The following is a 16,962-nucleotide window of genomic DNA, read 5'->3' on the forward strand; positions in this document are numbered from 1 at the left end:
TCTGCAAAACTGTGGTGGCCTGGGTGTCACGTCAAACCGAGGGTGAAAGACTTATCACAATGCTCATCCAAGGTTAGCCTGTGAGAAGCATTATGCTCACAGATGAGGACAAACCGCAAAAATCTGGCAAGAATAACATTGTAAAACATGCGCTATTATACAGCGAGAGAGGGAAAAAGTAAACAGGGCCAAAGTGTTGATATCTTAAATTTGGTGTATTTCTAAGTTTTCTTCGGTGGATTTGATTCCTTTTGTTCTTGGGTGGTTGCAGTACATAGTAAAGATACACTTAACTTTAAAAAATGATAGGTTGCAGAACTGCAATTAAAGACAATAATCTATCGCCAGAGGGTTACTATACATAGGCAATGGGTTAAGAGAGATTTGAACAGGCCCGTAACAAGAAGAATAGGTATGTGGGGAAGAAGGGGAAAAAATTCAGAGAATTAAAGATGGGGGTGATGAAGGAGTGCTCCATAAAAATCAGCAGTACAATACTGCCACTTTTGTACAACCTTTCTGGTCCTTATTGTTCTGACTGTGAAGAAGTAGCAAGGCAGAGTAAATGGAACCCACTTTATGAAGAGCAGAGGTCAGTGGCCAAATGAATCCATTTTGAAACCCATGTGCTGCTATTTCTTTGTGTGAAACAATAAGGGGCACAAAGGCAAGGACGGGAACATTTCCCAGAAGAATGTCTACACCTGGGTTAACAATGAGTCGTTTTAGAACTAACTGCCTGCAACTAAGGAACTGCAGGACCAGAGTAAAAAGTGCAGTTTACAAAAATCAATGAATACCATTAGACTTTTACACAATAAAAATCATATTGCTGATTAAAACTATTTGTTGTATTGACACTGTACATCAGTCAAAATCTGTTTGAATAAATGTCTTCGATCTAATGATTGTAGCGTAATTGAAAGCAGGGACTGTATTGCTCCTGGCAATGCGAGATATGCAACATAATGAATTTCATACAGAGGGGCTACAGTAAAAATAAACATGTCTATAAATATAGCCAATATTGGCAAACCAGTCAACATTGCATCACAGAGGCTGTGACTCAAAGTTAAAGCAAATATACAAAATATCAAACAAACACACCAGCAATGAATTTGGTTAATTAGTACTAGCCAATTATTTCAATGCCCAATTCTTCCGCAGTCTTTTCTATGTTGTCAGTGGAGGGTCCTTCAGTCTCCATAGTAGTGTCCTCACTGATTGGGCCTGTGCTCCCTGTGTTATGTGGTGCATTGGTCAGAACGTAGTAAACGGTCTCATTTTCCCCATGTTCGTTAGTCCGGTTGACCACCCGGATAATGGGGCTTTTACTGGAGTCACAGGAGCCCAGCGGCGACTGCTGGAGATGCTCCAGGTCAGCACCATCACTGTAACTGCAGCGTTCCCTACATTCATTCGTACAACAGTTCAGAGAGTCGACGCTCTGCTTGTCTACCCCCTGGTCCTCGCTGTTTGATTCTTCCACTGGCTCCAGTATAATCCCTCGTAGGTTCGCTTCTGACAAGACCAAACTCTCCGATATGCTCTCTAAGCGACCATCCTGCTTCTCCCGCTCTTTCATTAGCTGTTCAGTCAGTTCAACACTCTCATAACGTACTAGCTGTAGTCGCATGTAGCCATCTTCATGCTCTTTGTATCTAAGATTTAAAGCAACACTTGCATAATTAAATAATTATAACGGAACAATGATTGATATCTAAAACAGGGTTACTTATCAATACTCTAAATTAAAACAGTAGAATATTCTTCAACATTATTCTAGAAACTCTATAATCACAACTGATGTTAAGACCATACAGTATTGAAAACTATATATTAGACGTAGGTAAACATTGCCATAGGCCAGCCCTTGAGGAACACAGCATGAGAGACAGCATCAGGGGAGGGAATGGATATGGATACGTTATGAAATAAAGATTGGGAGAATAAAATGCTGGGTTAGCATACCTGAAACGGGGATGACCTGAAGGCCACTTAAACTGATGTTTCTTCCTGAGGTGCACGGTCAGATTGTTACCTCTGGTGAAACATTTGTCACACACGTGACATTTGTATCTGGGTTCCATATCCCCCTGAGAAGATGAGAGTACCAAATAGGTCATAACAAGCTGGATGACAACCAGTCACGGTGACCTTAAAGACAGTGAGTATCTACACAAAGCAAACGCTTGTAATGCTGTTAACAAATTAATGGTTTTCAGTTTAAAAGATGAATGGATTACACGTGCTACAGACACGCTCGAAAATTGGCCTGTAGAACAAAACCAAGAATGATTGAAATAGTTAATTTAAATGGTAGGTTAAACGGAAGAATCAATATTAATGACCTGGCAGTTAAAAAATTAAGTATGTGAGCAAACTGCTGTCATGAAAATACTCTGATCAGCTCCAGCTTGGATTGACATTTAAGAGCTAATTGCTCACTTGCTCTTTCTGTTGTGAACAGCGCTGGAAAGTAGAGGCATGAAGAGGAACCTCATTGAATTCTATTCTTGCAAATATCAAGATAAAATATCTGACACAACCCACGAATGAAGAAATTAAATCCCAGAATGTAATGGTCTTTTATGTTTACTAAGAACGCCAATCTACCGCGGAGGCATTGGTTTCAGATTTACTATAGCTGTTGCAATAGTGTCAGCATTGATCAAATATAAAGGCTCCAAAATTACCACAGGTGTAAATGAATTCAAATGGAACTATACCTTCCAGATCAAAAAGGCAAAGGTTTTTTGCCCCAGGACAAAGACTAGTGAGTGGTTTCATACAGTACCCACTGAAAATTATGGGAGCGCTTGAGAGATTAAAGGGGCAGCATGCTGGCACAGTGGTAGAGTTGCGGCCTTACAGCGTCAAACACCTGGGTTGGATCCAGGCGGTCTACACGGGGTTTGTATGTGTTCCCCGTGCCCTGAACCAAGTGTCATAAAATAAGATTGTCACATCAATCCAATCACGAATTCAGGAGAAATCTCTACCTAGGCAGTGGTTTCAATGTACTGTTCACTTGCATAGGGAGTAGTTGAGGTGAAGAGCACAGAAACATTCCAGGGGAAGTTATAGACAGGCAGAAAGGATGGTAGAGAACTTGGAAGGTGCTGGATTACAAAGGGTAGAGGCAGCCCAATGAGAGGCCATATAGATCAGCTGAGATGTTGGGCTGAAAGACCCATTGCCATTGGTAAAAGAAAAAGAACAAGGTCACCCCATTCCAGATGGGATACATTGTCCATTTTCCTGCAGGTAGACTGGCAACAGAGAAGTGCGGCTTTCTGTTCCACTACTTACCTCATGTACCTTCCTGTAGTGGGACTTGATAGAATATTGGGATCGAGCGCTGAATGTACAACCCGCAAACTCACACCGATAGGTCGGGTCTTCACTGTGGGTGTCCAAATGTCTTCTTAGATCAACCAAGTTCTTGCAGCTGGGAGAAAACAAATGACAGTGATTCGTCTGAAGAAGGGTCTCGACCCGAAGCGTCACACATTCCTTCTCTCCCGAGACGAAAGATTAAAAAGGAGAAATAGGAAGGAAAGCCCCTTAATTCAAGAGGTCAACAGAATGTGATTGAGTTCTGGGGCTAATTTATAGACTGCTGAACAGCAGGAAAGAAACTAAAGGTGACATCTGTAGATGGAACAGAAAAGTGTATTGTTGCAATTTAAGAGAATTTTCCAAAACTGGAGAATTGGGAGAAAAGGAGATTAATAGTTAATCACTTTCAATATGTTGCTACTTCAAGTGGGAAAGCAAGAATGGTTTATATAATCAGAAAATGGTGGAAACGTCCAAATAATCTGAGAATCTTGTTCTACGTAACAAATGAAGATACTAGTGACCTCAAGGTAGGGGATATTTTTTTATTTATTCGGACATGGCAAGGACAATAATTTTAGGTAAGTGGAGGGAATGATTATGGTCTCAGTGCTCTTCAAGATAAAATTAAATTGAAGCAAGTAAAATAATTAAATCTTCAGTAAACATTAAAAGCCAGGCATAAATAATCCAGGTACATGTATACGGTGAAATTAAAATGACCAAAGAAAGCTACAAAGGCCATTAACAAAAACATCCAAAGGACAACAGTAAAAAGACCAAAAACTGGTAAAAAAATAAATATTACCAAAAAGGTGATAGGGATAATAAATGAAGAGACGGAGACAGTTGAAATACTGTGCCTTCATTTTGAGGTAATGGAAATTGTGACTGCAGAATAAATGTCCGACAGACCATCTTAAGAAAAGCAATTGTTCATACAAAAGTCCCAAAGGAAGCTCCAGAACAAAGAGGCAATAATGTTCTAAACATTCTGAAAACAAGATATGTGCCAAAACTGGATAAATGTGGGATATCTTTTCAGAAAAGGAAACTATAGAAAATTTATACGTGCCAAAATTGGCAACCAACCAGAAGACCCAGGGGACAAAACTACTGGACAAATATTTATTCCGCACGGATTTCTATAAAGGTACGACATGAGCTCAATCAAGATAGACCTCTGAAATAAAACAGGGTCACAGAAAAAAGTTCATGCATTTAATTTGGAATTTTTTACATTTGATAATAAACCAAATAGCAAATTGAATGGAATATATGGGACCTTGTGAACAAAGGACAATGGCCAGTTGTAAAACTTTCCATAACTGGAAAAGTTCACTTTTCATCATTCTGCAATAGCTTTGTTTATTTTATCTTCCATGTGATTTGGATTTAGGAATTAAGGAAATAGTTTAAGTTTGTTGATAATTTCAAATTAGAAAATGTGGCAAACTGTGAATGACTTAATGTATGTGTACAAGTCTGATAGGGCTGGACAAATAGATGGTCAGTATAATGAAGCAGCTACAAGAATGGGCAACAGAATTGCACGCAGTGATACTATTTGAAATGGAATAACAAAACACAATGACGTTCATTTTGCAAACAGAATGCAAAATTCCCAAACTTGTTGACAGAGTTCCACTGATTTCTTAACAGTTTTCTGCCTCTGGACATCACATGAAATTTCTCAGCACTGACATAGTGGCGAGGGAATAAACGGCTTTTGGATCTTGCACCAGATCAGATCCTTTTGGAACAAAATTAGAACGTGCGAGAGTCTAAAGTTTGTTAAGGATTACCACGAGACAAAATTGGGATCAGTTATTTCCACTGATTGGTGAATATTTTCACAAAACGGGAAAATGTAGACAAAATTATTTCCATGGGCAAGGCAGAAAATGTTTGAGAGTCGGCAGTAAATGGATAAGATACCCAACATTATAACACTTGACAAACCTGTATTCACAGTATTCACATCTGAATGGCTTCTCGTCACTATGGCGGAACTTGATATGGTTCCGCAAGGCAGATGGTGCTGGGCAGGTCATATCGCAAAATGGGCACTTGTAATAATTCACTAGAAAATAAAAGCATTCATTCAAATCCAAATTTGAAGGACACACCACTGTTCAGTAACAACTCAGGAGGCTTGGCCAGTGACTAAAGTAAGATTCATCCAAACCAAAAACATCATTCTAATGACTCTTAGACTTGTGACCAATTTTAGAACGAAAGTTAACACTCTTGACTAGTGGAGGCATGTCAAGGAAGAAAGTGCTTAGAATGTTTAAACCTCTAATGAACTGGGCTCCAACATGCAGGGACTGTTGAAGACTTTGGTTATCAAAATCTTCAATTCACCCCTATTAATTTCAGCAACGAGACTCCGACTAATAGATAAATATGACCAATTCTTAAGGAGTTGGTCTCCTTTCATCGACTTTTTGGAATCATGTGATGCAGCGGTACCGTAAAGATTGCTGATTTCAGTTCATGCCGCGGATAGATCTACATCTCTGAATAAAGATTTGAAAATTTCTCTTTTAAGGGGCCTTCTCTATTTCTACTTTCCACTTTTTCTTTTTTTTATATATATATACACACTTCACGTTTTTCTATTCTCTATCATCTATTTTTCCTCTTTCCATTGTTTTCTTTTTCTTGTCTTGCTTACTTCCTTTTCAAAACATAAAACTAGAGGTTGTACATAGAATGGATTACGGTATGACATAGTTGGCACCTAAAATTAGGTTCCACTGTATTGTTTTGTACTGTATTAACTTCTAATAAAATTAAAAAAAAAAACGAACCTTCTTCCTCTTATGGTGGGAAACCTAAAGATTATATCCATGGAGAATGCAGTGGTATGGACTGGAATTTGCAGCTATAATAATGGCAAAACAGCAGCTTCACAATTTTGGAGCATGTGTAATACTCTGTGAAGATCCTGAAGTTGCTGTCAGCGTTTCAAAACTCTTATCGAACGCATTATTCTAGAGCATTCCCATCATTGGGAAATGTTAAAGTTATTCACAAACTAATCTTTTCATTAAAATATCCTGAAAGTTATTTTTTGTTGTTTGCTGGTGCGTCCAATTCAATGTTATAATAAGCCACCATTACACCAAAAGAAAAGAAAATCACAGAATGCAGTCGCAAAGTTTCAAAAACACATGTTAGGAAATTTGATATTTTAAGGTGTATATTTTAACCTTGTTTCAGCATTTTAGAGCGTTAGCAAAAATATGCCTTTTCTTTCCCATTTTAATTAACTTTGATGATGGGCAAAGTTAAAAAGATGTGCGGGGCAAGCTTTTGTAAAATGCAGAGGGTGCCTGGAATGTGTTGCCAAGGGTGGTGATAGTTACGATACTGGCATTTAAGAGGCTTCAGGATAGGCACATGGACATGCGGAGAATGGAGGCCTATGGATCATGTGCAGGCAGATGAGATTAGTTTATCTTGGCATTATGTTCAGGAAAGACATTATGGGATAAAGGGCCTGTTCCCGTCTGTACATTTCGATGTTCTGAGATGACACGATTGCTGGCATCTGACGTGATGGATGACAGGAGTCAACTACTCCAGAGATCGGTAGAACTACGTGGACAACTTTCTTTGAAAAAAAAAAAGTGGACTCTGTTGATCATAAAATCTAGAGTATTAGGGATTTCCAAATAGTCATAGAATCAGTAATACAGCAGAGAAACAGGCCCTTCTGCCCAGCTTGCCCATGCCGACCAAGGCATCTACACTAGTCCCACCTGCCTACATTTGGCCCGTATCCCTCTAAACCTTTCCTATCCATGTATCTGTCCAAATATCCTTTAAATGTTATAATTTCTGCCTCAACTACCCTCTCTCCAAATGGGAGATGATCACCTGGACAAACCCAAATGACGTTGGTGCAAGTAGGAACACCATTTGGTTAAAATAATATTAACAAAAAGTGGCAAATATTCATACAACAGGATGCCAATTGATAGGGTGAAAAACACCCTGGAACTTGACTTGCCATGATGCCGCATGTGATCCCTGAGTAGCCTTTCAGTGGCAAATCTTTTAGAGCAGTGGGAGCACTGGAAGCGTTGATCTAGTGAGACAAAATAAAACTCATCACAGGCAATTCTTATAGCAATAGGTTCAGTATTGTGTAAAAATAGACAGTCACATGCTGCCTTTGTGTATCCGTATCTAGGTCAATGACATCAAATGACATGTGTTATCACAACCCATTTTGAAGTATCTGGCTTTATATCAAAGTCACACAGTAAATAACTTCTGCCGGATACTGCCTCAAAGGACAACAGATTAACCCACTTTACAAACCATGTAACAACTGCGAACTGGGGTTCACTTCCAGAAATATTTTCAATCTTTCCACTGCAGTTGTGCAGTGGTTAGGAGCTAGGCTATGTGCATAATTTCAATGCCCAGACCACGCTTTGGGTAACCATTTAAAAATATCGTCGTTACAAAAAAAAAAAACTTCTCTTGAAGCGGCCTACAGCGGTGGAGGACAGCACAGCTACAGTGAGCCAGGCCGACTCAGCAACACAGCCAGGACAACTTACAGACACATGAAAATTGCGCAAAACTGGCGACTCCGTATACTGCCAGTGTACTACTGTTATACAGTAATATTGTATCTGAGATGCTTATCCAAGATGTATTCAAGTGCTTATGTATAGTGATACATGTACTGAGCAGCATGCAAACATGAATTTCACTGTACCTTGGTACATGTGACATATAAAGAACCATTGATCATCGAACAATCCAAGGACATTTTACTTACATTCCGTGGCTGTCTGCCTGCGGATGTGATCAAAGAATTTGGTGTTGCTGGCAAACATTCCCCCACAAGTCGGGCATGCCACCACTTTCTCCTGAGTGTGACTTCGCAAATGTTCCCGTAACTTAAACTTTACTTTGAATGTTGCCTCACAATCTAAAGGGGAACAAATGGGTAATAAATATCCAAAAAAATAACAGTAATGATAAGATGTGCAGATTAAATAAATAGTGAATGATTTAAGTTAAGTTTAGCGAAAACAGGCCCATTGAGTTCATGTCGACCAGCGATCCCCGTACACCAGCATTATCATCGGGACAATTTACAATTCTTACTGAAGCCAATTACTTCAAACCTGTACGCCTTTGGAATGTGGGAGGAAACCGGAGCTCCCGGAGAAAACCCACGTGGTCACAGGGAGAACATACAAACAGCACTCGTAGTCAGGATCACACCTGGGTCTCTGGCGCTGTAAGGTAGCAACTCTACTGCTGTACCACCCTTCTCTTTGTTCAGAGAATCAGTTAAACATATGCATTCAGATCCCAGTCAATCCTTTCAATTGCATTGAGATCCCGATATTCTATCTAACCAAAATATATTTATCTGTATTGTTTAATAAATGTCATTATCCTTACCTTTTGTTAGCTAACATGGAAACATACCATTGTCCCCTGCAGCCACAGCTCAAATTGAGTTCCCATTATGTAATTATCAATGTGTAGCATTATATGAAACTTGTGCCTTTGCAAATTGGAAAACACTCAAGCTTATTCTCCCTTTCCTGATTACTTAGTAAAACTGTCCTAACACAACGAGCTTGCTAGGAATTCATAAATTTCGACTCATAGGACAGCTAGGTTTGCTGTGCAAATTATAGTGTGTGAATAAGAACCTGACAACCAATCTAGCTCCATTTAGGGCTCACCTTTCCAACAGCACGGAATTATAATATTAGTGTCTGTGGTTGCATCACGATCTGAACACATTCCATGCATGTCCACGTGCCTGTAGAACCATTCTGGATTCTCAAAAGTGCTCTAAAAATGAAAACAGCACATCAACAAATGGGAAAGCAAAACGATAAGTGATAAACTGTTAAACACAACATGCAGCCTGTACAGATGTAGGCATGCAGAGGTACATGGGGAAATCACACACAGACACAAAATGAGGCTGCACATGCAGCAAAGGAGGCAACTGATCGTACTTGGGAAGTGGCATTTTGCTCCTTCATCCAATATCATTGTCAGAATAGGACTATATTGTTATGGTCACCGCAGATTAATATAATAAAGCTCAATGCAAGGTTTTCAATGTTTAGTCAGCACAGTGGTACAGCTAATAGAGTTGCTGCTTCATAGCGTCAGGGATCCCTGACCTCCAGTGTTGTCTTTATGGAGTTTGCATGTCCTCCCTGTGAACACATGAGTTGCCTGCAAAGAGAGACAGGTCAGCAGGTTCATTAGCCCCTGTAAATGGTTCCTGGTGTGTCGATGTTGGGTAGAATCTCGGCAAAATTGGTGGGAATGTGGGAATAATAAAAACGGGGAAACAAGGAACTGACAAAAGACACAAAGTGAGTAACTCAGCAGGTCAGGCAGCATCTCTGGAGATGGGTCTTCGTCAATAATAAAATGGGATTTGTGCAAACGGGTGGTCGATGGACGGTGCGGATTTGGTGGGCAAAGAGCCTATTTCTATGCTAAAGGTCTCGATGATTCTACCATACGAAGGGCAGAGTTAGAAGGACCAAGAAACAAGACTGGGTGTGGAAACAAACTTCCAAGATGATTGAGCAACTCACGTCACAGTGCCCCCAGAGGCAAATAAAACTCTCTGGAATTTCTGGAATGATATTACGGCTCTGCCGATCCAATAAACAATGTTCGAGTTCAGTCTGAGCCTGGAGAGTCTGCAGACCCCAGTATTTAAGCTTTGTGTGGTAGGCGTGAAAATATACATGTCGGATCACGTCTGTTGAACTCTCCACCGAGTAGAACCCACAGTCGGCCCACAGGCACTGATGCTCCTCTGAGAAATAAGAGGACAAACAAAGTGGGTCAATGAGGACGGTTAGTTATTGGACAGAAAATAAATAATGCTGGGAATTCTCAGCAAGTCAGGCAACACCTGTGGAGAATCGCAGAATTAACACCTAAAAATGGTCACCTTTCAGGTTTCTAGTAATGAAAGTGTTTTGTATCCCTGTTCCTGCATCGTTTTATCTTCTCTTCCCCTGTCCTCCCTTACCTCCTTCTGTTACATCTCCCAGACGGCTCAGTGGTGATTGACAAACCTGCACTAAGCTGGTAACACCACAGGTTTCAGTCAGTCTATTGGTCTGCACCCCGTCACATGCATTCACGTTGTCCTCTCCAATCATTTCAACTTCTTGCTACACAAAACATTTGTTCCAAATGGTCACAGTTCTAATGAATAGTGATGGACGCATGTCATACAGCAATGTGTGCAAGAGTAACACCCACTTAATTTTCTAGTTCCATTTCCCTTGTCGGCAAATCATCAATATAAGAGCTGTTGGTTCTTTCTAGTTAGTTATGGTTGGTGTTAGCTGTAATCGGGGAAGTTAGTATGGAGACGATAACTCACTCTATTAGACAAAGGAGTGATAACTGGGCTGGGATAAAGTTACAGCATGGAAACAGGCCCATCAGTCCAACTTGCATGTACTGATATAGATCCCACATCTACACTAGTCTCACTTGCCCGCATTTGGCCCAAATCTCTCTAAACTTTCCTATCCATGTACCCGTCCATGTGCCTTTCAAATGTTGTTATAATACCCTACTTCAACTACCACCCATAGCATATTGTTCCATATACCCACCACCCTCTGTGAGAAAAAGGTTTTCCCTCAGATCCTCATTTAATCTTTCCCCTCTCACTTTGAACACATGTGGGACAGGCAGCATCTCTGGAGAGAGGAATGGGTGACCTTTTCGGTCGAGACCCTTCTTCACTGGCTTGATTCCCCTACTTTGGGTGAAAGCCTCCATTGACCCCATCTATTCCCCTCATGATCTTATACACCTCTTTAAGATCACCCCTCATCCTCCTGCGGTCCAAGGAATAAAGTCCTTGCCTGCTCAACCTCTCCCCAAGGCTCAGGCCCTCAAGTACCTGCAACATACATGCAAATATTCTCTGCACTCTATCTCTCCAGAGATGGTGCCTAATTTGCTATGTAATAAAAAAGCAGTAAATAGAGTATTTAATTTTTGTCACAAAAACAAATGGTTCTCCTATTTTACATCCCATTTGCAGAATCAAAATTTCAAACTGAGCAATATACTTTCAAAAATCTGTGTGTGTTAATCTGGGCATGCTCCTAAAAACAAAGGTTAAAAGATCAAATTAGTATCACAGGGTAGACATTAATTATTTTCGAGTTTATCAGAACACAGTAGAAATCTTGAAGACCGCTAATCATTCCTGCCTCACAAGCAGAATATAAGGGAGAGAGACACACAAAGTGCTGGAGTAACTCAGTGGGTCAGGCAGCATCTCTGGAGAAAAAGGATAGATGACGTTTCGGGTCGGAGACCCTTCTTCAGAAAAATGGGTAACTAAATGGCCCATTGAGTTCTATCTGCAAGAGTTATTCAAATCCAGGCAATACTACCATTGGCTATCATTAAATGATGCCATTTCTGGTGAAATATACTGTTTTTTTTCTCTTCCACTCAAAGGTTGCTACCACCAGATCAACCCACCTTGTGGCTCATTATCACTCTCGTCTCCTTGGATTTGCTCCTTTAAATGCTCCTTCAAATGCCCCGCGATGTGATTGCTGAAATCTTCCATTCCAGATGCAGTAAATCCACACGACCCCCATTCACACAAAAGCACCAGAGAATCATATTTCATATTCTTTCCAGCTGCCATGATGTCACACCTAGTTAAATAAGAATACAATTTATGTTAATAGTTTTCAGACTACTTCACCAGTGTGCATAAAACTACATTTAGTGCATTAACTAATCAAATGTTTAATTATTGGTTCATGATCACAGGCCATAGGCAGCTTCAAAGACACTATAATTGTCATCATTCACAATTTCAAATAGACAGAGTTCTCTGTCCAGGCATTTACATTTTAATGCACTAAGATACATGAGCAGACTTTGGAAGCTTTAAAAGTTTTAACTGCCTTTCTAGGATCTAATACTTTTCCAAATCTGCATCTGCATTTCACTCTAGATATTCCTCTTGTGGCTTTGGCGATCAGAGTCATAGGGTCATGCAGCACGGGAACAGACTAACCCTAACAAACTAAGTCCAACTAACCCTTGTTGTCCAAGGTGATAATCTATGATAGTCCCATTTCCCTGAATTTGGCCCATATCCTTCTAAACGTTAAAGAGACCTTAAACCCTACAGAGGCTGCATACGATCATGCAGAAATGAGGAACTGTAGATGCTGGCTTATATTTAAAAGAAAGACAAAGTGTTGGAGTAACTCAGCATCTCTGGAGAACATGGATAGGTGACATTTCAGGTCAGGACCCTTCCTCCCAATCCGAAGCATCACCCATCCACACTGTCCAGTAATGCAGCCTGACTTGCCAAGTTATTCCAGCACTGTGTGTTTTTATCCATTCACCTGATGATCACTTAAGGGCCTGTCCCACTGTACGAGCTAATTCAAGAGTTTGCCCGCGTTTCCCCTGATTCGAACTCGGAGAATTACGGTAATAGCCGCTCGTAGGTACTCAGGGCTCTTGTGGACATTTTTCAATGTTGAAAAACGAGTCTTCACGAGCTTCCCACGTTTCCAGAGTACCTGCCGTTAGCATTACAAGCCGCTAAGAGACGTCCCGTGCTCCGACGTACCCGCTACATACATTCTACGTGCTTACCACGAGTTTGATTTTGTTTTAAACTCGGGAGAGCTCTTGAATTAACTCGTACAGTGGGACAGCCCCTTCAAGGTATCAGTATTGCAAGCGTTTTAAGATGTTAAATTGAATTGTCTGTATACCAGCTTTGTGATGTTGGTCACACTGTTTATGTAACTTCTTTATTAAGGAAAACTGGTGAAACTGTGAAAAATATTTACCCCGTCTTCCGTTTTGCCATTTTGTTCTGCTCAAATCACATCCTACATCCAGGCAAATCTTTTTTCGTTGATTGTTTGCATTTTCAGGCACGTAGATGCACAATATACCAGTATGCATAAAACTACATTGACTTTGTCTTGGTTGCCAGTTACAATCCACTCAGAAATCCAGGAAGTTGTTAATTTACTTCAAGTGATGTTGTCGCACAGGGCTACCCAAGTTTCCGATGATAGATGTGGAGGTTAGAAAACTTCCTAAAAAAAAAAAAGAAAAATTAGTGGCATTTTTGGTTGAATGCATCGTGCACCATCATACCAATTTGCTTGAGATTTGAACTCCCTTGTATGTTGAGCATCAGAGACTCACTTCATATCGTATATCAATAAAATTTAGAATTACATTCACTGAAATCGTTCAGGTTATTGCAGCCCCTGTAAACATTAAATGCAGATTTCTTTCAGATAGTAGAGAAATCAAATCAATTCACACTGCCTACTGTTGCTCACTACGAAATTGAAGTTTACTGCGGGTTTACAACATAGCACCAACTAAAGCTTTTAACAACACTCTCCCTTCCCCACCAGGCTCTCACCTCACCCTCTGCTTCCTTTCCTGTATCTCGCCTTCCTTCCATCCTCCTCTCCCTCACTACCCTCCCACCACTTCATCTCCTTCCCTCCCACGCCCTTACCCTCCCTCATTCCCTCCCTCCACCATACTCTCCAGAAACCGTCGGCCCCACTCTTCCCCCTTTCCTATTCCCATCCTCTCCCTTCTCAAATTCCCCCCTTCCACCTCTCCATTCCTCCCTCACCTACCCTCTTTCCCACCTTCCCTCTCCCACCTTCCTTCTCTCCTCACTCCCACCTTCCCTCTCCCTCTCTCCCACCTTCCCTCTCTCTCTCTCCTCACTCCCACCTTCCCTCTACCTCTCTCCCACCTTCCCTCTCTTCCTCTCCTCACTCCCACCTTCCCTCTCCCACTACTATCTTCCTTCCCCCTCTCTCTCTCCCTCACTCCCACCTTCCCTCTACCTCTCTCCCACCTTCTCTCCCTCGCCCTCTCTCTCTCCCTCTCCCTCTCTCCCACCTTCTCTTCATCCTCCAGTTTGAGCCTGGAGTCGGCACCGGAAGTGCACTGGCTGGCGGCGGCGGGCCACTTCCGGCGGGTGGACCAGTGTCGGGGCGGGGGGCGGCGGCGCAGGGTCCGGGTCCGGGTCCGGGTCCGGGCTGAGGCCGGCGGTTCAGTGACGAGGCCCCGTCACGACATCACTCCCGCCCGCCCGCGGCCTCAGCGACTCCCGGGAACCGCCGGGCCGGAGCCGCCGCCGCCGATTGGTGCAACTGAACCAAACTCCCAGCCAATGGGAGGTCGCGGCTGGGACAAAAGCGTCCAATCAGCGGCTGTCCCGCCGGTCCGACCTCAACAGAGTCCGGACGGAATCATCAGACGCGAGGCTGCGGCGAAAGGTTCCGCCGCCGGGCAGGTGCAGGCTATTCAGCCCCACAAATACATACCAGTCTTCATGTACAACACCAGCTCCTCCTACTGGTCTTCATCGACCACAGCAGCATAACTTGTTCCTAAGTATTTAACATATATAGCAGGAGTTGACAATTTGATCCTATACATACACAAAATGTTGGAGTAACACAGCGGGTCCGGCAGCATCCCTGGAGAAAAGGAGCAGGTGATGTTTTGGGTCGAAACCCTTTTTCAGACTGAGAGACTCCTCCTGCCCTGATCTGCCATTCATCAAGATCATGGTTGATCCTCTACATTAGCACATTTTTCCACACTACTGAATCATCCCTAAATCTACAGACATCATCTAATATATATTTTTTGATTAACTTAATGACTTCACCTCCACAACCCTCTGAGATAGTTCCAAAGATTTACCATCAATATTAAGAATTGATCGGGCTTACCCAAAATGTCAACCATTCCTTTGCGCATATAGATGCTGCACAATTGCTGAGTTCCTCCAGCAGTTGTTTTGTTCTAGATCTCAGTATCTGCAGTCTCTTAAAAAAAATACCTTCCCAGTCCAAAATGGCCCTCATTATTATAAATGCAACCATGGTTCTAGATCCCTCAGCTGTGATAAATATCTTCCCTGCATTCAGCCTGTCAACCCTTATAGGATTTTTTTCCGGTTTCAGTAAGAATATTTCTGGAGAATATAGACCCACTCTTGCCTTGTATGACAAAGCCACTATCCCTGAAACCAGTTGAGGGAATGGTCCATTGCCTCTTTACTGCTTTTGAAGATCTCCTCTGCAGTAATTTATGAAATTACTGGGGCTCTGGAGATGCTGGTGGTTTCACCAGTTGAGTGCAGATAGAAACATTCTTCCCCATCACTCCAATCTCTCACCCAGACACAACCACTGCTGTCCATATGCCATATTCAGCAGAAGGGCCTCGTGCCAAAACATCACCCATTCCTTCTCTCTAGAGATGCTGAGTTACTCCAGCTTTTTGAGTCTACAATATCCATCTTGATAGGTTGATGTTGTCTCTGCTCAATAACTTCTCTGAGGAATACCATCACTGATAATGAAAGTATCCTTCTATTCCTAAGCTATGTCTTCAGGTCTGTTGTAGAATTAAAGATGTTGACCAGAGATGCTGCTGGGTTTAGTGGCTGAGGCAGACATGACAATGGCATTTAAGAGACTTTTGGATAGGCACATGGATATGCAGGGAATGGAGGGATATGGATTATGTGCAGATAAATAAGAGATGGCATTGTGTTTGGCAAGATACTTTGTAGGCCAAAGGGCTTGTTCTTGGGCCATACTATTCTATGGTATCTATCACATCAGAGCCAATAGTACTATCAAGCTGCAGATTACACATCAGAATGTGTTTAAGCAGTTTATTGTCATGTCTACTATAAAAAGAAGACTGTCTGCATTGTTACACTTCCAATGGCCATTTGATTTTACCCTCCTGGCTGTAACAAGATAATTTTCTTTCTGCCAGTAGGAGTCCTACTAGTGTAAAAACGTCAGAAGTCGAGAGATGTTTGTTCTGTCTAATCTATTATAAAACACCATTTAACCATTACTTAGCTGAAATTTCACTTGCAGTGCTCATTGAAGACGACAACAAACTGCTCCTGCAATACCACCCAAATGGGATTGCAGTTTTGCAATTCTATGATTTGTTGCAATATTAGTACTTCATTCAAAGAGTTTAAACAACCAAATGCAGAGAAATAGTCGTAGAGCTATGCAGCACAGAGACAGACCCTTTGGCCCAACTCATCCATGCTGACAAAGTTAACTAACCAAGCTAGTCCCACTTGCCTGCACCTGACTCATATCTCTCCAAAACATTCTTATCCATGTACCTGTTCAAGTGTCTTTTAAGTGTTGTAATTGTTCCTGCCTCAACCACTTTCTCTGTCAACTTGTTCCATATATGCACAGCTCATTGTGTGATAAAGGTGTCCCTCAGGTCCCTTATAAATCTTTCTCCTATGAACTTAACAGACATGGCCGTCAGTTTTAAACTCCCCTGCGTTGAGGGAAAGACTGGATATTTACCTTATTTATGCCCTCTCATGGTTTAATAACCCTCTATCCCTCAGACTCCAACATTCCAGGGAAAAAAGACCCAGCCTATCCTTTTAACTTAAACCTTCCAAACTCTGTAACAAATCTTGCATATCTTTTTGTACCCTTTCCAGTTTAACAATATCCTTCCTACAGCAGGGGCAACCAA

The 16,962-nt window shown here is 41.6% G+C and overlaps 1 protein-coding gene across 1 annotated transcript; it reads right to left on the reverse strand.

The window, feature by feature from the left end:
* Window positions 1–829: 829 nt before the first annotated feature.
* hinfp (histone H4 transcription factor) lies at window positions 830–14,444 on the reverse strand. The gene is made up of 11 exons (XM_055660704.1): window positions 14,317–14,444; window positions 13,227–13,481; window positions 11,881–12,062; window positions 9,951–10,177; window positions 9,072–9,183; window positions 8,147–8,299; window positions 7,364–7,441; window positions 5,305–5,425; window positions 3,313–3,451; window positions 1,972–2,096; window positions 830–1,661 (listed from the first exon to the last, which is right to left on the reverse strand). The coding sequence occupies exons 2-11, from the start codon at window positions 13,244–13,246 to the stop codon at window positions 1,133–1,135; spliced, it is 1,686 nt and encodes a 561-aa protein (XP_055516679.1). The 5' UTR covers window positions 13,247–13,481; window positions 14,317–14,444; the 3' UTR covers window positions 830–1,132.
* Between the last annotated feature and the right edge of the window lie 2,518 nt (window positions 14,445–16,962).

The sequence above is a fragment of the Leucoraja erinacea genome, chromosome 32 (assembly GCF_028641065.1).
Source record: "Leucoraja erinacea ecotype New England chromosome 32, Leri_hhj_1, whole genome shotgun sequence".
NCBI classification, from domain to species: Eukaryota; Metazoa; Chordata; class Chondrichthyes; order Rajiformes; family Rajidae; genus Leucoraja; species Leucoraja erinaceus.